Here is a 24,383-nt window from a genome sequence, read left to right as displayed (position 1 = left end):
CATTGAAGAGTGCATTTTTAAAATGCTTTAAAAAATATATTTATTTTTACAAAACCAAATTTTATCACAACAGAAAACAAATCTCTTGTTCCAGTGACTGTTCCATTTTTGATGCTGATGTTGAAATCAACCTTTGACCCTTTTACATTATTTAGTATCTAAACCCCCTGTGGTGTTTTTAAGGCTCGTAAAGTGGACTCAGATTTCACTGTTGTTTATGTGGAAAACTGTTTTAATTAAGCAAGAAGAGCTAGCATGGGCTAATAAACTCTCCCTCTCTCATAAAGTAATTTCTAACCGCCTGTTTTGATTTTGATCTTTTCTATTGTCTATAGTCTGAACCTCGGCACCAATTCTAATGAGGGCTTTTCCTCAACCTGTTTTCAGTGGATGTAAATTAAATAAATGAGGGTGATTATGAAATTCACTGACTCTTAATACACTCTTATCTTATCTTTCTGTATTGAACAACAAGCTTTGTAAAGCTAAATGAATATTGATAAGCTAAAATATTTTGTTTAATCTGATCTGGACATCACCTTAATATGAAGAGTATGTATAAAATGAGTCCTGTGTTATCTTATTCTGACACAGTATATATTTTTAAAAAGTGCAACTATGAAGACGTTTTAGGGGGCTGCATCACCACACCGAGTTTGTCGTCTCACTTATCAGCAGGGATGTACAGATGTTCTCCAGGAGTTTGTGACATCAGTAATGGATTTATGTCCCAGCTGAAACAGGCATGTAAAAAGAAGCCCCAAAACACAATTTGTCTCAGACAGGTTCAGCAAACAAACACCTCTATCCTTCAGGTTGTTTTAAATACAAGCTAAGCACATTTTTTTGCACAACTAGATTACATCGGATTAAATGGCATTTTGTTAATTTACGACGGCATATTTTGCAAACCACACGAATCTCTGCAAGATGAAAAACTCATCTGGAACAGCTGTAGTAAATTAGTCACTGACGTCATGTCCTTGGTAATATTTCTTGATGAATAGAGGTCAGTTACGTTCATCAAAAGGATTGTGAATTACACTATTCTGTTTATATTTAAATTAAAACCTAATATACAGATGTAAGCGGTTAAGTGAAGATTAGCGGTTAATATGAGAAATGTAACTTTACATAAGGAATGGGTTTGGATATAGAAATGGAAAGAGAACAGAGAAAGTAGAGAAGAGAGGACAGGGAACAGTCATCAGGCCTTCATACAGATAAAACACAGCTAACCACCTACGTCCATGCTCAGCCTGCACACACAAACCTCCAGCACAGACACCGAACAAAAGTGTCGTCCTTGGCTGAGCTGTGGAGGCGTTGTTTTGTGTTTCAGGTCTCTGGTTAAAGCTTGCAGACAGGTGTGGCTCTGAGAAAAGGAAAACAACGGAGCATGCAGACTCATGGCCTCTCAATCAGATAACAAAGGTTTATACCACAATAGAACATTTCTCTTTATCCACTGGGTGTTTGTCTTCTGTCCATTTGAATTTGAAATAAACACAAGATACTTCTAGTGCCCCATTGAAAGGATGTCCATGTTTATAACATGTTAGGATGACTTAAGTGTTTCATTCTAAAATGGATAAAAAAAATAAAAAATCATTGTTAACTATATTTTTTAAACTAAATATAATCACTCTCTCTCTTCTGTCCCTTTCCCTCTTCCTTTCTGTATATACTCTGTTCAAATTGACAATATAATATTTGTATCTCAACAAACCCAGCTGTTCTGCAGGCTTATAAAGTGGACTCATGATCTCTTTGGGTTAATGTTGAAATTGTATAATATAGTTATTGTTATTTGTTAGAGATACAATATACATAGACAAACTGAAAACCAGCCATCCAATGCAAGTATCATAGTGTTTGAAGCGGAGGCCAATTCCCTAAAATGATTTCCAGATACTTCACCTCTGTTTCTTGTTCAATAATTCCATTCTGATATTTAGCGCTCTTGTTGAAGGTGACTTTTTAATGGAGACAAAGATTAAGATAGTTTTCTTGGTGTTTATCGTCAAACAAAAGGCTTCCAGCCAAGCAGATACTTTATTAACAACACCACAGGTCAAGTATCACTAACACAGAGACAAATGGGTGAGAATTCAGCTCCATATTACTTTAATTGATTTTTTTTAACCTAACATGACGCTAACCTGAGAAAACAATTAATAATATTTATATATTTTTACAGTTACAATATATCTAATGTATAATCAAATGATGTTAGAGAGTAAGTCAGTAAAATGTTCCTCATATTCAAAATTCTTCCAACTTGAGGGAGCGTTCACTTAAACTTGGGAATTAACGTAACCAATTATTGCGACAATACGAATGTCCCAAACTACGGCTCTACTGCCACCTATTGATCACATCACATGACATTACTATTATAGACCAGTTTACTGATTTGAAATGCTTTAAGGTACATTTGACATTTGAAGAACTTACCTTGGCCTTGATGAGTGCTCTGGTTTTATATCAAGTGACACAGTGATTGTTCAAGAAACTGTTTCTGTTGCTGAATGTGATCACGCACTGGTCCAGGAGAGCAGGGCGGGGCTCTGCAGAGAAGGGAAAAAGATGTGACTGAGTGGCTTTGTGGTTTTGTCAGTCGTGTTATGGCAGCCAGTGTTTATGGTGTGTTTATAAAAACTGAGAGGACCTTGCTCCAGAGCTCAAAATCAATGACCTGTGACAAAAAACTGAGATGTCAGCAAGATGTATGGCTGGGAGCTGGCTTCATTTAAAGCTTGTTTGAGCTGTTACACCCAAATGAGCTTATTTTATAGAAGAGTTTAGAGTTATGAAGCAGAAAATCATCCTGAGCAGTGAAACCCTCACCTCGTCCATCATCTCCAAAGTGATTCCCAGACGCTTCCTCCTCCGATAGCTGTGGGAAGAAGTCAGAAGATGCTATAGCAGACATCTGATGAATGATACGTCAGTATTTATTTTGCTTAAGGTGTATATGAAGAAATGTACAGTACATGTAGCCTATTCATTTCTCTATACAAAAAAGCGATACACGCCCACACTTTCTAGGCTGCCTTTGGCCCTCTATGTACCATTATCTATGTTTTAAAGACTTTAGGCATATTTTGCCAGGAAAAAATCCAACAAAAGTGATGTATATGTAGCTTGCCTTATGTCTCAAGCTTCTCTAAACAGCTGCAGCAACAACAACTAGCAACACTAGCTAACCCGAGCAAACCCCACTTCACCTATAACAACACAAAGTCCAAGGTTTTTGCAAATCTTTCCTAATGAAAAGGAGAATCTGTTGTGCTTTAGGAGAAGAATATCTGAAAGGGACATTTCTTTTGTCTTTGTGATTCACATCAGCTGGTTGGACTAAGATGCACGGTTGTAACTTTCAGGTAATATTAATACAAATATCTACCACAAGCAAGTGGGTGGGGGTGATGACGTTTATTTCACACAGCAGTGAGAAACCGATCGAATCGTCAAGCACGTAATGAAGATACATCATACTTTTTTTTCTTCTGCTCGCCAGTATGTTCTCTTTCCACTCTTTGTTTTCCACTATGAATCCATCTGATTTACAGTAAATATGAAGGCAAAACTGTCGTCGTCGTGTTGGACTCTGTTTCTTCTTCTGTTATTTCTGGCAGATTAGACTGTTGGCACAGCTCTGCATATGTCTCAAGTATGTTTTCTAATAATATGCTTAATGCAGGTGTACCATGCCTTTAGCTTCAATATGAGCAGTAAGGCTTGAATCCCCAATCAGTATGATTTTAATTGGGTTGAACAAGTATTGTAAATGTAAAACAATGAAACTGCTTTCTGACTGGTGAATAAATCTAGTAATATCGGCGCATATCTGTGATAAATTGAGCAGATACCGATAGTCACTTGATGTGCTAATTTCAGCCGATATTATTGGCCGGCCAATTATTCGGTAGGGCTCTAGTAAACATAGCTATTGACTTAAGTTTAATGACACCCAGTGTTGATTTCAGCCATCCATGATACAGCTAGTCGTCCAAAGCACACGTACAGTATGTAGTTACTACGCTGCTGGAAGATTCCACATAGTACATTTAACTTTCATCCAGGAAACAAAGGCTATATTTAGGAACAATGATAATGTCTTGAAGGTCTACCTGCCCTTTGTTGACCGTAAAAAACTGTAAATATAATTAGCATATCAGCGCTGTGCTTACGTGTCTGTAATGGTTTCATCTCCGTACTTAATAAATCAATTTCGGTGTAGATGTGCTGATTTCAAGAAAATAATACAAGCTGCTCTTCAGACCACTCAAAAAAGAACTAATGATGTGAATTACTCTGAATACAACATTAATCAACTCTGGCTGCTGTTAATTAAGGACGAAATTCATGCTAACAATGATGTATTCCCGATGACGTTTCACTAAAGGAAACATTGCCTTAGAGGACGAAGGTGACACTCTATAAAAGTCGTTGCAGCCTTGTTAGGCAGGTGAGGCAGGATGCTGAGGAACCGGGAGTCCCCGGTGGCTGAAAGGGGAGACAGAAGAGCAGGTGAATGGACTGTGGCTGCTAGCCAAGTTCTTCTATTGTACTGTCACTGCAGATATCGCGGCTCATGGTGCAGTGCTAACTTTGTACTGAATGCTGCAGTCCACAGAATTAATCAAAAACAGACAGTCGCAGGCCTGGAGGCTGTCTCAGCTGTGTGAAGTAAAGTTAAATACATTTACTCAAGTCATGTTTTTAAGGACAGTTATTAAGGACCTTTAATTTGCTAGACTGTAGTATTTTTATTTATACAGCTTTAATAATAATAACTTTATTTATATAGTGCCTTTTAATGGTATATGGTATACAGTGTTTCCCCTACCATTATATTGGGGGGCGGCCTGCCCCCCCTGAAGGTCAAGTAAAAAAAAAAAAAATATATATATATATATATATTTAAAGATTTATTTTTGGGCTTTTTGTGCCTTTATTGTAGGGATAGGATAGTGGATAGAGTCGGAAATCAGGGAAAGAAGTCATTTAAGGAGACCTTTCTGGTAGAAAAGGACAGCTGTCATTAAAAGTAACCCATGAACACCAAGATTCCTTCAAGTGTTTGTGTCAGCGTGTCGCCATGTCGGCTTGTCCCCCCCCCCAACGCTGTAAACCTAGAGGAAACACTGGTATATTGTTTTTCTAGTCTTCTGACTACCCAAAGCGCTTTAACACCGCAGGTCACACCTACACATTCACACACTGATGGTAGAGGCAGTGACAATTAGAAGTAACGTGTGTCTTGTAAACTAATGTTAACAAGTGCTTTGACAGACAAAGCAAAGACATAAACTCAAGACCACAACAGAACAGACATCAAGAGTCAGGCCAAAAACAGAGTACAAAAATAATATATGGACAAACAACAGGAATAAGAAAGATACACCAGGCTGGTATCAAATGTCTGTTAAAGCTACAAAGACAGACAATTAAGGAAAATTAAACAAAAGATAAAAAGTCAACTTGGTGATGAGAACAATACAACTATAAAGAAGAAGAGGGAGACGGCATAACGTCACAGGCACTATAAACAACATGAAGATAAAAAGGAAGAATAAAAGATAGATGGTTAAATGAATATATATCAAAGCAACAGAGGACAGAAGAGTACAAAATTAATAGAATAAAAGACTAAGAGCAGTAAGATGAATAGAGGCTACGTGCTACGTTTACACCTCCTCATTTTGTCTCTTCTCAATCATAGTATTTACAGATTCATTCATAGGAACAAAGCTCTTTCATGCCCTTTAAATGTTTTTTTCTTTAAAGTGAACAAGAATTGTGTTGTGTCTGTCAATAAAAGTGAACAATTACTATGAGTAATCAGCTCTAAGGGCATAAAGAATCTGGTGATCTGAAGTCCCTGACTGCAGAGTCCTTGTAATTGTTAAAAAACACTGGCCCGCATATAATTGGCAACAACTTATGAGCAGTGCCTTAAATACGCTGGAAAAATGACAAAGCAGAGACATCAGACATTTATCAGTGATGCTGCTATCAATGTTTTCCATCTGGGGGCCGACATTTATTTCTATTTGTGGGTTCCGTCTAAGCCTTTCAGCCGTTTAATCTAAACAAAATATCAGCAGATACTGACTGGCTGCTCCCCCTCTGAAGAGAGAGAGAGGCCTTGAGCCACGGGGCATCCCCCAAACTACTGAGGAAAAGAGATGAATAGATACAAGGAGGTCTAAACAGTGGAAAACTCTGCCAACCCCAAGGTTCAATAGATTAAAAGGATTTAAGTACAGCACTATTTAAGTAACAGAGATGACGGCCTCAGGTCTGAAGCTGGTCCAGATGTTTAGAGAATAACTGAACAGAAGACGTGAAGACAACTGCAATTAAAGCAACAGCAATAACAACAAAGCTCTACAGGTACGTTTCTGTTCAAGATTTATGTAGATAACCTGCAAAAGGCTTAAAGTGTATCAATGATCCTGATGTTTCTAAAATCATATTGAGATTATATATACAGCTGGGCAAATCTTAACAACGGTACTGTTCTTTCAAAGTAGTTTAAGTCAAAATTTGCAAGGATGATTTTTTTCTCATAATGATTTAGTTTAGTTTTGATAGGTGATTTAGAGTTTAATTTATAGTACCATTTATCTTGGTATGTACGGAAGCCCTAAGCGGACATGCAGTCATACTTTTTATTACTCAATTTTTCCGTGATAATGAGTAATTTTTCTTTAAGTTATTCCTCTTTTATGTTTCCCAGAGTTGAAAAGGCACAGAACAAACTGAAAAACAGGTTTAAATTAACCTTGTTAGTGTGAGCAATGGCAGCATGGCATATCATGGTCTGGCTCATAACAGTGACCAGACTTTTTGCCAGAAAATTATTGTTTGGTTGCGTGTCTCCTTGGTTCTTCTGTAAGGATGAAAGTTAATGTTCAGTATATTGTTTTTAAGATTGTGATAATCATGTCTCCCTCTTTATCCCTGATGGATGTTATTCTGCTGCTGTAGTGAAAGGTTATTTCACTGACATCTAGCTTCTTTTAAAGAGAGGGAAGTACAAAAACATATTCACTTTTTCATTTAAAAAATAAATCAAAGCAAACCAAAGATAACGCTCGTAAAAGCCCGCTAGTCTCTGTGCTCTCTCTTGTTTTTCATCACAAATATTCACCATAATACCGTTCATGGCATTGAACAAATCAGCTAAAATGAATGGTTCTCGAAAAACCACTTTCAACCTTATTTTGAGAACGTTTCTCGGGGCTGTTGTTTTTCAGTAGCTTTAATCGCAGCTCATTGTCCAGATGCATGTAGTGAGTCACTCTCAGAGCCTCTTCTTGGACTGTTCAGTGCTTGTGTTACAAAGTATGTGAATATATTAACCAATTGAACTCGCTAGTAGACTGTCACTTTTATATTTCTTTATCGACATGTTAGGTTCCCTGTGTTTCTCACTGTCCTTTAATGCGGGATGTGAGCGACCTTTTCAACATGCAGCTTGAGGAATACTTCAGAATCAGGTTAATGGCTAATTAGGTCTATAAATACAAGGAATCTGTCTTTGTGTTTTTGGTGCAAAAACAAGGAAAACAGAAGAAGGAGAAAAAGTATTGAATGCCAGTTCTGTCAATAATCTCAAATGGATTAAGATTAAATAGAGGTGCATCTGAGGAGCTGCACAGTTGTGCAGTAATGTGCAAGACGATAGTTCAAATATCTTACAGTATAAAGTTTAACACAGTGTGCGTCCAGATTGTGTTAGCGCTCTTATTAGAAACGCTGTGAATGCAGCTTGTTAGCTTGTTCTGTCATTATTTTGTAATCCAACTAGTGGTTAAAGGGATTCAAATCATTTTAGCTGCTCTACAGTTAACCATTCATTAGACTTCCCTTCTTCAGGGAGAGGCAAATTCGAAACTGATCATTTGATCAGTAAATCATTCAACCACCGAATTCACGAGACAAAGAGCAAAGTGGTGATCACACTCTAATCTACATGTAACTAGTTGGATCTCATGGTGTTTCTTTAAAGTATGTGAGGTGACACCTGATCCCCTCTTGTGGCAGGCGCATGTGCTGCACCACACAGACAATGAAGCTGGTTGTCATGGCAGCGATGCTGGCGGTAGCAGGGGCGAGGAAGGTCTGCAAATCCGGCTGTCATCTAACCAATAAAGTCATCCAAGTGGAGCTCTGCGGCCGTAATGAGCCCGTCTTCACCACCGAATGTGCAGGACATTGCTACAACAAGGTAACGGCTCATTCAAACGCTGATAAAACATCTCCTCAGCAGACCAAGCATTTATTCTGCTCGTGTGTATGGGAAGGGGAAGAATCAAAATCCTTCACTGAAGTAAGCGTTACACTTTAAAAGTCCTTTGATATAACAGAAATGTCCTAACAACAAAACTCAGAGTATGCAAGTATAATCAGGAAAGTGTACTTTAAGCAGGTTATAAATACAAAATACTTTTTACAAGCAATGTTTTCAAACTCTCCAGCCTCTTTACAGATGGAGGTCGGTGCTCTCAGTGAAGGACCTAAGACAATAACTCAAAAGACTTCTTCACATCGGCAGAATCCAAAGAAAGTGCTGGAGCACATGAATCACATGTGGCAGATGTATTTCTGTGGATTCTGTCTGTGTGAAGGAGTCCAGTGAATCCTTTTGTTTTACCTTTACTTCATTAGATTATTTTGACAAGAGCATTAATGCTACAGCAGAATATTGTAGTATTGTGGCGTAACTACTGATTATATTCTTTATGGATTCAATTTATGATAATTTTCTGTGTTAAGTTTTATAACATTTTAATTAGATTTTCAAGTCTTACTTTTTGGGGTTTCTTATAAATCCAAAAGAGAAAGAAATGCCTTCACACCTGCCCAAAGAGACCAGTTCACAAGGCTTGTTTAATAGAGCTGACAGCCCCAAACGTCAAAGTTACAACAAATCATTAATCAATGATGCCATCAGTCAAAAGGGGAAAAAAATACTCAATCATTCAAATAGATTCTTACTTGCTTTCTGCTAATAGACGTATTGTTTCATTTGCGATTATACACTGATGGGTTGTTTATTTTATTGTGAAAATTATCCTTTTTATAAGCTTTTAATAGGTTTGTATGCAAACAGTTTCAGTTTAAACATGTAACTAAATCTGTCAAGTGTATAAAAAAGGTAATTGTGAAATTTTTCCCTCTGAAATGTAGTGGATGAGGACTTCATATGGATGAGGAGAATATGGAATTATACAAGCAGGACAAGATCATTTAAACTCTACTTTAGTACTGTTGTAAAAGAAACAAACATTTCACCACTGCTCATGTGCACAAATGTGTTAAGATAACTCTTTTGATCCGACGCCAGGGTTGAAAGTTGGAGCTATTTTCAAAGTGGATAGACAGCAGCCCTTTTTGTTCCTGATTTATTTGCATTCATGTGTTTAATCACGCTGTCCCCCCGCTTGTTGTAAACAACAGGACTCGGCCTACATCAGCAATGCTGACGAGGATAAACAGCAGGTCTGCATCGGGAATTGGACCTACGAGGTGAAACAGATTCAAGGATGTCCAGAGAGTGCCACCTACCCTGTGGCCACACACTGCGAGTGCAGAGCGTGCAACATAAAAACCACACACTGTGGTCTCTTCACAGGAGACCCAGCTGTCTGCCCTTTTAAATAAACCTTATGTCCATCATTTATTTACTTGTAACGTTAGTGTCACTTGACTTGGTATTAAAATAAACATGCATCACCAAGTGTTTGTGTGTTGTTCTTTTTTTTTATACAAGTTACAGTGTTTCAAATCAATGCTGTGCAACATGTTCTCCTTCAGGCGCATCAAAAAATGCCACTGATTGGTCTTTGGTTATGATGATGAAGGTTCCTGCATCAGTTCAGGGCTCTGTGTCGACACGGTCAGTTTAGTCATGTTTGGACTGTAGACTTTTCTAAAAAGATGGACGACATGACAGCCCTATAAAGTGCCGCCAATACATTTTTCGCAGTTGGCACATGAGACAAACTATTAAATCAAAATACACGTCAAATACTTTTTTCTCAAACATTGTTTCTGTCATAAGAGTAAGTTATCACGCTGATTTACTGCATGTCTAAGTGATACTTTTTCCAAGAGCTCAGTGGGTGAAATCTCCTGCTCATCTGATCTCTTACAGTCTATAATGGCTGGCTGTTGCAGATATGATGTCAGGGAAACAGTAGCTTAGTCTGCAGGGACTTGGGTTGGGAACCTGAGGGTCGCCGGCTCAAGTCCCGGTGCGGACCCAGTCTGGTAGTTGGAGAGGAGCCAGTCCACTTCATCACTCTGACATCTCTCTGACATCTCTCCATTAATGCATGTCCATAGGCTCCTGTGTGTGCATGTGTGTGTGTAATAATAATAATAACGGTGTAAAACTGAATTTCCTCTCGCCGGATTAATGCATTTCATAATTTAGGTGTACAAGGTTTTCTGTTCTACCAAGTCTGAGCAGTAGAAATAATGCATGCGTAGGTTTTGTTTCTTTCCCTTTCTTAAACTGCCAAAGAAATTAATGAAACCCAAACCCCAAACTCCACACAAGCAGAATAAATGAACATCTTTGCAGAAAAATATGCAGAATAACAATCTGCTCTCTGCCGAAGTCTTCTGCAGGCTGTCATCATTTCTATTAAACAATAATGGAAAGGCTTGTTTTCAGCCTGAAGCAGATTGTTACAGTATCATCTTATTATTCAGACACATGAACAAACCTGAGGCCTCTGCTAATGAAAGACAACTCACTCTTTAACATGACAGTTAATTGCCATAGACAGTGACACTTACCAGTTTTATTTTCCATGAGATTTACCCTGCGAGGGAACAAGGGTACTACAGTCCTCGTCACACTGGTGCTAATTGCTAATTTCCACTCTCTCAGAAAGAAACTGAATCAGCCTGGGTACTGTCCTTCTTGCCATTTAGTCTAGCTGACGCATCGCAAACAGCCTTATATATGGCCCTGCATGTGTGTTTTACAATGAATTCATTGTGTTGTTCTTTTGCAAAACACCCTGACCTTTACACCTTAAAGGGGACATACTATGAAAAATCTACTTTTACAGAGTTTTTGAACATACATTTGGGTCTACCAACCCACAAAATGTGAAATAAACCCATACAGTCCTTTGTTTGTGGTCTGCGTAAATCTTACAACACAGAGAAAAGTGCTCCGTTTCAAATTTGCTCTCTTTGTGATGTCACAGTGGGATTCTGGTTAAAAAAACCTCCCCTCCTGTGTTGTCTCTGGCAGCCATGTTTTTCTCTGGGGACATGCTGACGAGTTGCCATGAAAGCTCAAAGCTAAACTCGTCGGCACACCCCGCAGAAGAGAGGGGCGGGGTGAGGCTCATTGCATTTAAAGAGACACGCACACCAAAATGGAGCGTTCTGAGAGCGCTGGTTTATACAGGGTCACAAACCTCCTCTGGTGCTTGATTCATGTTATATTTTGACCAAAGCACAGCACAGATGTTTCATTTAGACCACAGGGGACTGTTTGAAAAGGAGTTTAATATGTCCTCTTTAATATCTACTTGAGCAAGGTCTTTTTACATACTTATTGTCCATTCTGTGTTTCCTGTTTTATGTATACTTAGAGTTCACCTGTGTTCTGTTCAATTGACTTTTTAATTGGTTTATTTTGCAATGAGTTCAATATCAGAATATGTAGTAATACCTTTACTGTGTGAGTATTGTAGAGCAGGCTATAACTGCATTTCACTGTGCAAACCTGTACTGTATAATGACAATTGAGCTGAACCTAATCAGGAGGGATTTAAAATTTGTGCAACTGTAGGGAGCTTGTATTTAATGAGTATCAATATTTCAGCCAGCCAGTGGTGCACAGGTCAACGCTGTGGTGCCCTAAGAAGTGAGACAATCAATGAAATGATTGATAGAACGTAATGGGGCAGAAGGATCAATAAGACAAAAAGAGTTTGCAAAATAAATAAGTTGAGAGAGGGATTACAGGAAGTTTTTTGTGCACTTTTAGGGAGCAGCAAACTGAGAAAAGTTCAGAAAGTAGAGATATGGGAGAGGAGTGTGAAGAGTTTCAGTTTGTTGTTTGGACGCTGGGAGGAAAAAAGAGTTGAGACGGGATGGAGTGATGACGACCCTGCAGGCAAAGCTGACCTGTGTTTTATAAGCTGTAGACTTGGACTGAAGCAGCTGTCTTCGCCTGTGCTGTCGCAGCATCAACAATATTTATTTCAGACTGAGCAGCCTGAGGTAAACGGCCAGAGGAGGGATTGAAGAATACATGAGACACGAAGGAGTCAGAGAAATAGGGAGATAAAGATGCCAGAAAAAAATACTGCAGCTCTTTTTTTAGAAATGTCAGCTCATGAAAAGAAATTAGAAGAGAATATAGTGTGGAGTAATAACCTAAACACATCACCTACAGCTTTGGTTTAAATTGGATTAACTGATCCCAGACACCAAGAAAATCAGTCTTGAATTATTCTGTAGCCGTGGACAAGAAATATATAAATTAGAAGAAATCCAATTTTCATAATTGACACAAGCCTCTTATTAATGTTCTTTTGGCAGAAGTTAAATAATGACGTAAATCTGATGTTATGTGTAAGAAATAAGCAGCTCACAAACCAAACAAACCTGCACAGAGGCATCAGAAATGAGACTTCAGTAGTCTGTTTCTATAGATAGAGATAAAACAGGACATTTTCTGATTTGAGGAGTGGATGTCATAATGATTTAATCTAAAACAAAGTGTGGGGAAATGCTCAACCACATCTTCGTATTGCTTACATTTCTTTGTCCTGACTCAGGAGACAAGATGTATACAAGTTTCAACAATAATCAAACAATAATAAAAACAGAAAAAATGATATAGCCTTTGTTACAAAATCTGAACGTCCTGGGAAGAGGAAACAGTAGAATCCATTACCATGTCCCTTTGAGGACTGAGTTGATGCAGCACCATTATCAGTACAACATTTCGTGTTTTGTAATCATCTGCAAAACTGACGACATTCATATCAGTCAGTGTCACCTGTATGAAGTACAATTAAGTAGCAGCAGTAGCTCAGTCTGTAGAGACTGGGGTTGGGAACTGTGGGGTCACTGTTTCAAGTCCCATACGAAGTAAGAATAGAAAAATTTCTCTGGTAGCTGGAGAGGTGGCAGCTGACATCCCAAGCACTGCCAATGTGCCCTAGAGCAAAGCACCGAACACACATATATTTATAGGCGCTCTTACATGTGCAGCCCCTCACTCTGACATCTCTCCATTAGTGCATGTCCATAGGATCCTGTTTGTGCACGTGTGTGTATTACATAAGTGTATATTCCTGGCCTGTGTATGTGTAGCATGATTGAAAAAAAATGTGTAAAATGTAATTCCCTCTTAGGATGAATAAAAGATATCTAAGTTAGTTGGCAGCATAATAAGAATAGGGAAACGTATATTCTAGCTACTTAACAATTGTTTTAGATTTGTCATTGTGAGCATGCTAGAATTGAAAAGTTAGGATATTCTAGCTCTTTCTAACAGCAGTGCAAATCAGCCAGGATGATTGTACACTCTTAGTTGAGATGTCTGACATATGGCTGAAATGATCAGCCACATTTCTTTTCTTTTAACTTTCTCTACAACTGATTAATAATTTGTCTAGTTGCTTCAGGACGACAGAATATCAAAACAAGCTCATTCAGAATATTCTTATTATCAGCAATACTTAACAGCACACACAAGCGTATACTCCAGTGAAACACTGGACAGACCCTCCCCTAAATCTGCTCTGTGCACATCCTCATCGATCTTTGACCTTGTCGACGTTGTGTTCATTTGTTTATTTCAGCCTTTGAGTCTATGCAGCTCCTCACATGACTCATGTTTCACATCTGGAGTTTAGTGTGGACACTGCAGGAAGGATATCAGGAGACAGATTTCCCTCCTCTCAGGTCATTTGTGTCCTTAAATAGCAGTGTGTTTCCAGAGGCCCCCCCAGAGGTTTGTGCTCCCTCCTAGTAATGGCTGCCGCAGCCAATATTTAGCTTTAGACATTTGATCAAGTTTATAGACCATTTGATGCTCTGCTGCCTCTGCTGGAGGGACAAGGCCATGGAGTGGATGGCTTTATGTCAAACTATGATTCATGCTTCATTTAGTTGGATTTTTAAAGCTATGGTCATATTTTTTTTTTAAGGTTATAAACAGTACAATCCAGAGTGCATTTTTGTCCCCTCCGTCTGCTGTAAACAGCTTTTAAAATCACACCAGGCTTTATATGGGAACATGAATAAGCAGTTTCTCAGAGTTTGCAGGAGCAAACAGTCTTAATGTGATTGGAAGGATCCTGGTTTTGCAGCTTGAATGTAATTAATATGTGATTTAAGCCAGTGAGTGTACGGGTGTGAACGGGGCACTCCAAACTGAAATGTTTAAGCGTCTGAGCTGCAGCGCTGCTCTGAAACATCCACTAATTTATTCTTCCCCACAGCAACTGGACTGCTTTGTGTTGGCAAATCAAATGATGTCGTCTATTAAAAGACTAAGAATCTCAAACCAGCACTGTGGGGCTCTACTTATGAACAGAGAGGCTTTGAGCTAACTGCTAATGCCAGCATGCGTAATGTTCACAATGACTCTAAAACCCTGATGTAATGGACGGATTAAAGCTTTGACCTCACGATCGCCCTGATAGAAGGTTACAGGACTGCCAAAGTTATTACATTTCATCCTGAGGGTACCAAAATTCACTGACGGCCCATCCAGAAGTTGACAAGAAATTTCACTAAAGGTGACAAAAGTCAGCCTTAAAGTGGCACTGGAGGAAACATCAGGGGATCACCAAAGTAATTAGGAAGTGTCCTCTTGTTATCTTATATTTTAACTTAATTGCCATTGGCTTTAATGGCAGTCACTGCTTTGGATGTCGAGATTCTTTGACTGATAAACAAAAAAGACTTTGGTCAAAGCAGCATTTAAGTAATTCAGATTGATCGTCATGCACAACAGATAAGTTGACCAGTCGTCATGGTGATGGATCAAATAGATGTTGTCTGATGATCCCTCAACCCAGTTTGATTCATCCTCTGGGCTCTAAATGCATGCACTAATTAATGGTCAATTCTGCATCATCTGCCGGGTTCTTCGTTGATTTATGATCAGATTTTGATGTAAAGAAAAAGCTGCTTGTGTGATGCTCATGTTCGGGAAGCAGTGGTACTCTGCTTTGAATGATAAATAAAAACCGTTACTGCATAATAAGACAATAATGTATAAGAGCACTCTGCTTTTTTTTACCCGAGCATACTAGCATGGTTTTAAAATAATTTTTAAAAGCCATAATTATATATTACAAAATGAGGCCTTAAAAGTATTGAATTTGATTTGCAACATCTTAAATGTCATTAATAAATGTTGTTTTCTGCTCTTTTGTTCGATTACTGGCATTTGTGTTTTTCTATGTTGAATACTTTTGGTCTGCCATTTCAGTTCACCGTCTGGATTCTGCTCAAAACATGCTGGGTCTTTGTAGATAATATGACAAATTTTATCCCGGAGAAAATATTTAAACTTGAACTGAAGTTTGAATTTGAAGAATAAACTTTGATGAATGACTTGTTTGCAAAGACTTTTCTCTCTGCTCTCATCGACTAAGTTCTATAAATATTAATAAACTTCATTTATAAGAGGACCTTTTAAATGCATAATAAAAACAGTGACAATGCAAAAAAGAACAAAAATATATGGATTTAACACCTTCAACCCCAAATCCTAAAAATGTTGAACGTTACATAAAATGTAAATAAAAACAAAATGTTTTGATTTGCAAAACATAGAAACTTCCTATTTGATTTGAAATAGAGTATACATTTTTGAATCTCAAAAATGCCGTGTGTTTGAAAAATTTCAATTTGAAATTGATTCTGACAACATGTGAGTTTGTTTTTTCAATCAAATATGGACTTTCAGTGTTTTGCAAATCATTGTTAACATTTACATTCTAACAAAGTCCCAACTTCTTATGAATGAGGCGTTTACATTTGGTGGTTTCGGTGATGTGATGGTCAGCCTTCTGCACACAACATTACTCTACAGGACAGCAACCCTAGACCTGATGACTCCTGACCTACAGCTGAGCCACAGGACAGCAGGATGTGTATAAATGAGACATTACTGTCTCAGCCTCTCTGCAGCTCTTTCTTTATTCAGCGTGATGAACTGCTGTGTCACGCTGCCTTTGGTCTGCGTGATGAAAGAAGAAGAAAAAAAAAACGATGATCCCCTCGTGTTTGTCCAGTCTGTGATAATCAGCCTGAAATGACCTAATGGAAATACAAATGAATGACATTTTAATTTATTCGATGGATTGCTGAGATGACTCACACAGACACTTTAATTAATGTCTTTACTTGTTAAAGGCACCTATATAACATCCCTCTGGTGGTGATTTCAATGAGACCCTTAATAGAAGTATGGCTTTTAGTCAAGAAGGTAGGTATGTCGCTGTTCCTGATGGACTGCTTCTCCTCTGGCTCTGATACTGAACAGATATACAGAGGGGCGCAGATGTAGTGCTGACCCTTTCACCGCCTGATTTAGAGTATTCTCCCTCATTGCAGAAAGAAAGATAGCTGCTTGTAATGGTTGCTAGGTAACATTTATAATTAAGAATTGAATCTAATGTGTACTGTATAGTTTTTAAAACATGTTTGGTCAACCATTTTTGGAGTGAAATCCCAAAATGTCTACACATACATGTTTCTGTTGTTTATAAGTGTCCCAACCTCCACTAGAGATACGACTCCTTCAAACCCTTAAATACTTCCTCAGCTCTTCTGTTTGGCTTTAGCCTGATGTCAGTTTATTTGATGCCTTGTATATTTTTTTCTTTTTTGTGAATGATTAAAAATAAATGTTTTAATAAAATTTACTAAGATTCAGTATGTCATTGGGACTAGAGATGTACCAATTGGGAAATTCAGGACCGATACTCACATTTGAAATAACAATTTAGCCAACTTCAGATGTTTTTTTCATGACTTCTTTGGGTGCAAGAACCCACAGTTCCACCATTTTCTCTCATGTTTGACAGTGAAGACAAGTCACTTCTTCTGCCCAATAAAAATCCTCTTCTCTAAATCAGTAGTTAGGTGTACTAGATTCCAGAGATAGGTTGATTTGGCAAAACAGATAAATATAGGCTACTAACATCGGCTCATTTCACAATATTTGCTCGGTGCATCCCTATTTGTGACCAAGTGGAATTTAGGATTTTAGGATTTTAGTTGGGACAGTTCAAAAAACATGGTCTTTCCTTTTTCTGAATATGTTGCAGTACACAAACAAACAATGCAGATATCAAATATAAAAAAAAAGAAAACGTTTTATTTACAATGACAATCAAGAACAGTTTTCTCAGAAGTAACAGAATGAACATGAAGGATTCCGCTGAAGATAAACATCGCTCTGCACAGTCTTCTACCGCAGACTGTCGCTTCATCAATCTGATAAATATTCATTAAAACATTCAGGAGGATTCCTTCAATGAAGCGGCACAGTGTTTGCTGAGTTTAGAGAGAATGAACGTTTTGTTTCCCTGGTATCACGATAGAGCATCTTAAAGAGTCACAGCTGATTAAAAAGCAAACTTGTTCCGGATGATCTCTCCGCCCTCCACTTCCACCTGCTCGTAAAGCCACTTCCTGTCGCAGCGACACTCCACTCCGCACTTTCGCGAGCCGCACTCCGGGCATGGATAGAAGCAGCCCATGCAGTCCACATCCAGACAGTCGCACATGTCCTTACTGTTGGACAGCAGCCGGCCTTTGTTGTCGTAGACTCGGCTCTTGGCTCCTAAGACCTGCCTGCACACGATAGATCAAGAGAGACTCACGTTACTGATGGACTTGTTCACCCTCCTTTCTGTTCAGTGGTTTTCTTTTCTGGTTTCAGCTGGATATAAACTCTCTCTATTAAACATCTACAGTTACACAGAGGGAGTTCTCTGTTGCAGGTTCAAACCACTGGCAAGGACAATTTCAAATATGAGACATTCAATATGAGGGGATTATATAAGACAATTTTGTCTTTCATATCATTATGAAACAATGGTCAAATCCATATTTAGATTTAATTCATATCGGTATCATGCCCCTGGTCTTAGGGAAAATAAGAAAACTCCTACAGATGCATCATTTCCAAATGTTTAATTTACTCCAGCTACAGTTTTGTCATAAAGCACTGCAGTTTACAACAGTCCCTGAACCTGCCTCATCTTGTACTACAGGAACTACAGACCCTCAACACATGGCATAAAGATTACAGTAATTGACAATTCATTGACCACCCTTTTCTGTCTTGAGTAAGAAAGGGATCTAAATAACAGGTCATACAAGTCCTCCAAATTTTAGCTCCTTATGTCCAGCTGTGTTACCGGACAAACAATCACAGAATTTAAGATGCAAAAGTAGAACATGTAACTTCCTCTAATATTACAGCCTAAGAAGTGTCTGAGTGAAAACAAAAGTAGCTTGTCTGGGATGATGGGATACATGCTGGAAAAGAGCTCACTGTTTCCGAACTTCACTGAGATAAAGAGGTGAACATACATAAATACACAATGGCTTTTGTTAAAATCTTCAGTAGGGCTCCAGTGAGAAGGGAGAAACACACAAACACACGGTCTCACCTGTCAGAAAACTGTTTTCCTCCACGGCTTCCTCGTCCACCCTATGAGAAATAATCAACTACATTACAAGGGACACTGTCACCACCACAGGTAATGTCTTTCCTATATAGTTGTTGATCAGAAAAAAACAATGTTAATGATTCAACGCATACTTGACAGCACAGTGATCACTTTCTTTAAAGGCTCATTTTGGTGACTGCTTTATTGTAGGACTGATTTATACATAGTGCTCCAACTTGAAATAATTCTGATTACATTCTGATAATTAAAATTATACACAAAGGAGTTTTGTCATGATGTCTAAATCATAAAAAACAAAACATAATTTACCAACAGTATAAGTAAACTCACCCTCATTCCTCCTCTTTTGTCTCTGCGGAGACCAGCGGCCTCCCTGGCTCTGTCTCCTTCCCCCTGTGTCATCACTGGGTTTGCGACGTTTGTCTCCTTTGGTGGCACTACTCTCTTACGAAGTTCAATCTATTGGATTTTCAACAATTAACCGTTTGGCTTAATGTAAACGTAAAACACGGTGCATTGTTCGGACGACAAAATAAAACACAATCATTCCATGTTGTAACCGCACACCTTGGACGAGTCCTTCCCGTTGTTGAATATGGTGGGCACGGCATCCTCCCTCAGAAACTGTTTGCCGTTGTAGTCTCTGAAGCAGTCTGCCCTGAAATGCTCGGAGCAGAGGCAGGTGTTTGCAGTTGGGACGAAGTTCCTCATCCCCAGGCTGTGCACCCATTTGTTGGCCAGTTGAGGTTTGCTGAGTGGAAATCTAAAAAATAAATAAAAATAAAAACATGAGAGGGAGGACACAGCTTCAAACCAGGCTGCAGGCATTGCTAAGGATGTGTTACTGTTCGTTTAATACAACCGTGCATATTTAAAACACATTAAATAATAGTTTATATCTTTAGCTGCTATTGAATCGCACATGTCACAGAATGCACAACATTATTAAAGATGTAGTTTATAATATCTATGTGTCAGAGAAGTCAGTGTGTTAAGGTTTATTGTCTCATTTCTAGGTGGGAGACAGTCTCAAGACAGTTTCCAAGTTACATCCCTGTAAAAACATTAACAGACCAGATGCCAAGCGAGTTCATATTGTCAGGATTATGAGTTACTTCATTTGTTTTAAGTGCAATAAAAGGTCATCGTTATTTACTACCTTCATGTCTGATTAACTGATGGTGGACTGTTTTTTTTTTTTCCAGTTTGCATTAACTATTCTAAAATGTATAATGGTCAAAATTAGACATTTTGAATTAAAATGTTCTATAATTAAAGTTGTGAATGTTTGTTTTTATTCTCTCCCTAGTCAAAGCCTCGATAATTACCGAGAACTCAAATATGATAACTTACCTGTAAAATCGTATTTCCGACCCTTTGATAAACTTATTGTTGCACCCTGATACCGCACAGATAACCGGCATGGTGTCGTGTCAGTCAAATCTTTACGATAAAGCGATAAAAACTGTGGTGCAAAACAAGAAAACACGACATAAACCTGCGGTGTGTGATTGTTTTCTTTTTTCACTTCTTCTTGGGTGAGGATGAACGGCTACTACTTCCGCTTCCGGTTTTGGAGTTTGAGATTCTGCCCTCTAGCGGCGGAGGAATTAATTATTCCCATCATGATATGTTGCTGTCTCAGAAAGAAAATGTCTAAGCAAACATGTTAAACTAAGAAATGTACAAGTAAACCATAAAGTTTCAGAAGAACCACATACTAACTTTGCTAAAAGTGTAAATCATTCAAAAAAAAAAGACAGATTAAAAAGATAGGTCTTCAGTACATACAGAACCCATGAAGTCCCCAAAAGTTGTGCGCACAAGATAGTAACCTGTGTGCACAAGTTAGAGGAAATCATGTGTGCTCAAGAGAACAACTTGTTTAAACACAAAATAAGTATCTTGTTCCCATAAGTTATCATCTAACTTGTGCGCACAAGCGTTTATCTTGTTCCCACAAGAAAATAATTATCTCGTTCCTATAAATGATCATCCAACTTGTGCGCACAACACATCCTTACTTTACTTTATTCGTTATTTAAGACCCATATGTCCATACAAAAACACATAATGTAAATACAGGACATCAACAAAGGGATGAAATCACTACAGTTCACAATTTGTCAGTAATTCAAATATAAAGAGAAATTTTCACCAGTGTGTCCAGAAACACAAGGCATATCATTATTATAACACAGCATTATAAGCTCAACTAAGAGATTTTCTTTATTTAACTGGTTGAGACTTCAGGGGCTTCGTATATTTAAAGGTGCACTATGGAGTTTTGGAGGTGAAATTTGAAAGTTGGAGAAGTGAAACAATTCTATGTTATATTTTCTAAACTAAATACACAAACTTTACTCAAATACAAAATGGGTTCCTGGAACACATTTTGGAAATAAAAAGGTACCAGGATTTCACTTCACGGTTTCACTGCTGCGGCCCACCACCATTACTTCTCACATATTATTTTCATCTTCAAACAGAGTTACAGGGACTTCATTTTCCTCTGAGGACAGTTTGTGTTTAGAGTTATATATTCAATTCAATTCAATTCAATTCAAAAAACTTTATTTGTCCCCGAGGGGCAATTCAAAGGCACACAGAGCAGTAAATTAACAACAGTGCACGTAGACGAGACATTTTAACCTAAATATAAAGTGTCAATTTAAATACAACTTAAAGCTTAAACTTAACTTAAAAATACAAAATATAAAAGTAGATATAAGTGGACAGTCATCAGACTAACAGATGTAAACAGATGTAACCATATAGACCAGGGGTGGGCAACTGGCGGCCCGGGGGCCACATGCGGCCTAGATCAATCCTCAACGTGGCCCTCAGGTTAATTTTTTACACATCAATTATTTGAAAATATGAAGAAAACATGACAAAATCTGCCATGAAATCATGAAAACCAGAAATATGTCCATAATAATATTTGATCACTGGTATATGTTGAGTTAATTTGAGACATAATCGACTGTAATCATTTTTGTATTCTAGAATTAGGCCCTCTGACAGTGAGAATTAAATGAATGTGGCCCTTGCTGTGACCAAAGTTACCCATCCCTGATATAGACATATACCAAATAATTTGTACACTTCTCCAACTTTCAAATTTGTCTAGCATAACTACATATGCACCTTTACGCATCATTGCTTACATAAACACATTTACGCATCATTGCTTAAGCCAATAACCTCCTACATGTTCTTTATTTAAGAGGCGCTTGAGGGGTTATTGGGACTTTCCACACTCTGGTTGCCTCTTAGACTGAACCCTGGGTTAAAAACACCCAGTTTCCTCTCAGACTCAACACTGGGTTAAAAACACCCAGTTTCCTCTCAGACTGAACACTGGGTTAAAAACACCCAATATCCTCTCAGACTGAACCCTGGGTTAAAAACACCCCGTATCCTGTCAGACTGAACCCTGGGTTAAAAACACCCGGTATCCTGTCAGACTGAACCCTGGGTTAAAAACACCCGGTATCCTGTCAGACTGAACCCTGGGTTAAAAACACCCGGTATCCTCTCAGACTGAACCCTGGGTTAAAAACTCCCCGTATCCTGTCAGACTGAACACTGGGTTAAAAACACCCAGTTAACTGTCAGACTGAACCCTGGGTTATAAACACCCAGTATCCTCTCAGACTGAACACTGGGTTATAAACACCCAGTATCCTCTCAGACTGAACCCTGGGTTAAAAACACTCAGTATCCTCTCAGACTGAACCCTGGGTTATAAACACCCAGTATCCTCTCAGACTGAACACTGGGTTAAAAACACCCACTATCCTCTCAGACTGAACCCTGGGTTAAAAACACCCCGTATCCTGTCAGACTGAACCCTGGGTTATAAACACCCGGTATCCTCTCAGACTGAACCCTGGGTTAAAAACACCCCGTATCCTGTCAGACTGAACCCTGGGTTAAAAACACCCGGTATCCTCTCAGACTGAACCCTGGGTTAAAAACACCCGGTATCCTCTCAGACTGAACCCTGGGTTAAAAACACCCGGTATCCTCTCAGACTGAACACTGGGTTAAAAACACCCAGTGTCCTCTCAGACTGAACCCTGGGTTAAAAACACCCACTATCCTCTCAGACTGAACCCTGGGTTAAAAACACCCAGTATCCTGTCAGACTGAACCCTGGGTTAAAAACACCCAGTTAACTGTCAGACTGAACCCTGGGTTATAAACACCCAGTATCCTGTCAGACTGAACACTGGGTTAAAAACACCCGGTATCCTCTCAGACTGAACCCTGGGTTAAAAACACCCGGTATCCTCTCAGACTGAACACTGGGTTAAAAACACCCGGTATCCTCTCAGACTGAACACTGGGTTAAAAACACCCAGTGTCCTCTCAGACTGAACCCTGGGTTAAAAACACCCACTATCCTCTCAGACTGAACCCTGGGTTAAAAACACCCAGTATCCTGTCAGACTGAACCCTGGGTTAAAAACACCCAGTTAACTGTCAGACTGAACCCTGGGTTATAAACACCCAGTATCCTGTCAGACTGAACACTGGGTTATAAACACCCAGTATCCTCTCAGACTGAACCCTGGGTTAAAAACACCCACTATCCTCTCAGACTGAACCCTGGGTTATAAACACCCAGTATCCTCTCAGACTGAACACTGGGTTATAAACACCCAGTATCCTCTCAGACTGAACCCTGGGTTATAAACACCCAGTATCCTCTCAGACTGAACCCTGGGTTAAAAACACCCAGTTAACTGTCAGACTGAACCCTGGGTTATAAACACCCAGTATCCTGTCAGACTGAACACTGGGTTATAAACACCCAGTATCCTCTCAGACTGAACCCTGGGTTAAAAACACCCAGTATCCTCTCAGACTGAACCCTGGGTTAAAAACACCCCGTATCCTGTCAGACTGAACCCTGGGTTAAAAACACCCCGTATCCTCTCAGACTGAACCCTGGGTTAAAAACACCCGGTATCCTCTCAGACTGAACCCTGGGTTAAAAACACCCAGTATCCTCTCAGACTGAACCCTGGGTTATAAACACCCAGTATCCTCTCAGACTGAACACTGGGTTAAAAACACCCAGTATCCTCTCAGACTGAACCCTGGGTTAAAAACACCCCGTATCCTGTCAGACTGAACCCTGGGTTATAAACACCCAGTATCCTCTCAGACTGAACCCTGGGTTAAAAACACCCGGTATCCTCTCAGACTGAACACTGGGTTAAAAACACCCAGTGTCCTCTCAGACTGAACCCTGGGTTAAAAACACCCACTATCCTCTCAGACTGAACCCTGGGTTAAAAACACCCCGTATCCTGTCAGACTGAGCCCTGGGTTAAAAACATCAGTTTCCTCTCAGACTGAACCCTGGGTTAAAAAAAACACCAGTTTCCTCTCAGACTGAACCCTGGGTTAAAAAAAACACCCAGTATCCTCTCAGACTGAACCCTGGGTTAAAAACACCCCGTATCCTCTCAGACTGAACACTGGGTTAAAAACACCCACTATCCTCTCAGACTGAACACTGGGTTAAAAAAACCCACTATCCTCTCAGACTGAACCCTGGGTTAAAAACACCCGGTATCCTCTCAGACTGAACCCTGGGTTATAAACACCCGGTATCCTCTCAGACTGAACCCTGGGTTAAAAACA

At 39.0% G+C, this 24,383-nt stretch overlaps 2 protein-coding genes across 2 annotated transcripts; one reads left to right on the top strand and one right to left on the bottom strand.

Moving 5' to 3' along the window:
• Positions 1-6,245: 6,245 nt before the first annotated feature.
• LOC109990942 (gonadotropin subunit beta-1) lies at positions 6,246-9,752 on the top strand. Its single transcript, XM_020643220.3, has 3 exons — positions 6,246-6,405; positions 8,062-8,245; positions 9,478-9,752. The coding sequence occupies exons 2-3, from the start codon at positions 8,066-8,068 to the stop codon at positions 9,679-9,681; spliced, it is 384 nt and encodes a 127-aa protein (XP_020498876.1). The 5' UTR covers positions 6,246-6,405; positions 8,062-8,065; the 3' UTR covers positions 9,682-9,752.
• Positions 9,753-17,371: 7,619 nt separating this feature from the next.
• Positions 17,372-20,271, bottom strand: arl14ep (ADP-ribosylation factor-like 14 effector protein). The gene is made up of 5 exons (XM_020643218.3): positions 20,076-20,271; positions 19,290-19,485; positions 19,053-19,181; positions 18,702-18,742; positions 17,372-17,877 (listed from the first exon to the last, which is right to left on the bottom strand). Exons 1-5 carry the CDS (start codon positions 20,144-20,146, stop codon positions 17,649-17,651), a joined length of 666 nt encoding a protein of 221 aa, XP_020498874.1. The 5' UTR covers positions 20,147-20,271; the 3' UTR covers positions 17,372-17,648.
• Positions 20,272-24,383: the final 4,112 nt, after the last annotated feature.

Source organism: Labrus bergylta, chromosome 3 (assembly GCF_963930695.1).
Source record: "Labrus bergylta chromosome 3, fLabBer1.1, whole genome shotgun sequence".
Taxonomy (NCBI): Eukaryota; Metazoa; Chordata; class Actinopteri; order Labriformes; family Labridae; genus Labrus; species Labrus bergylta.
This window is presented reverse-complemented; position numbering and strand designations above follow the sequence as displayed.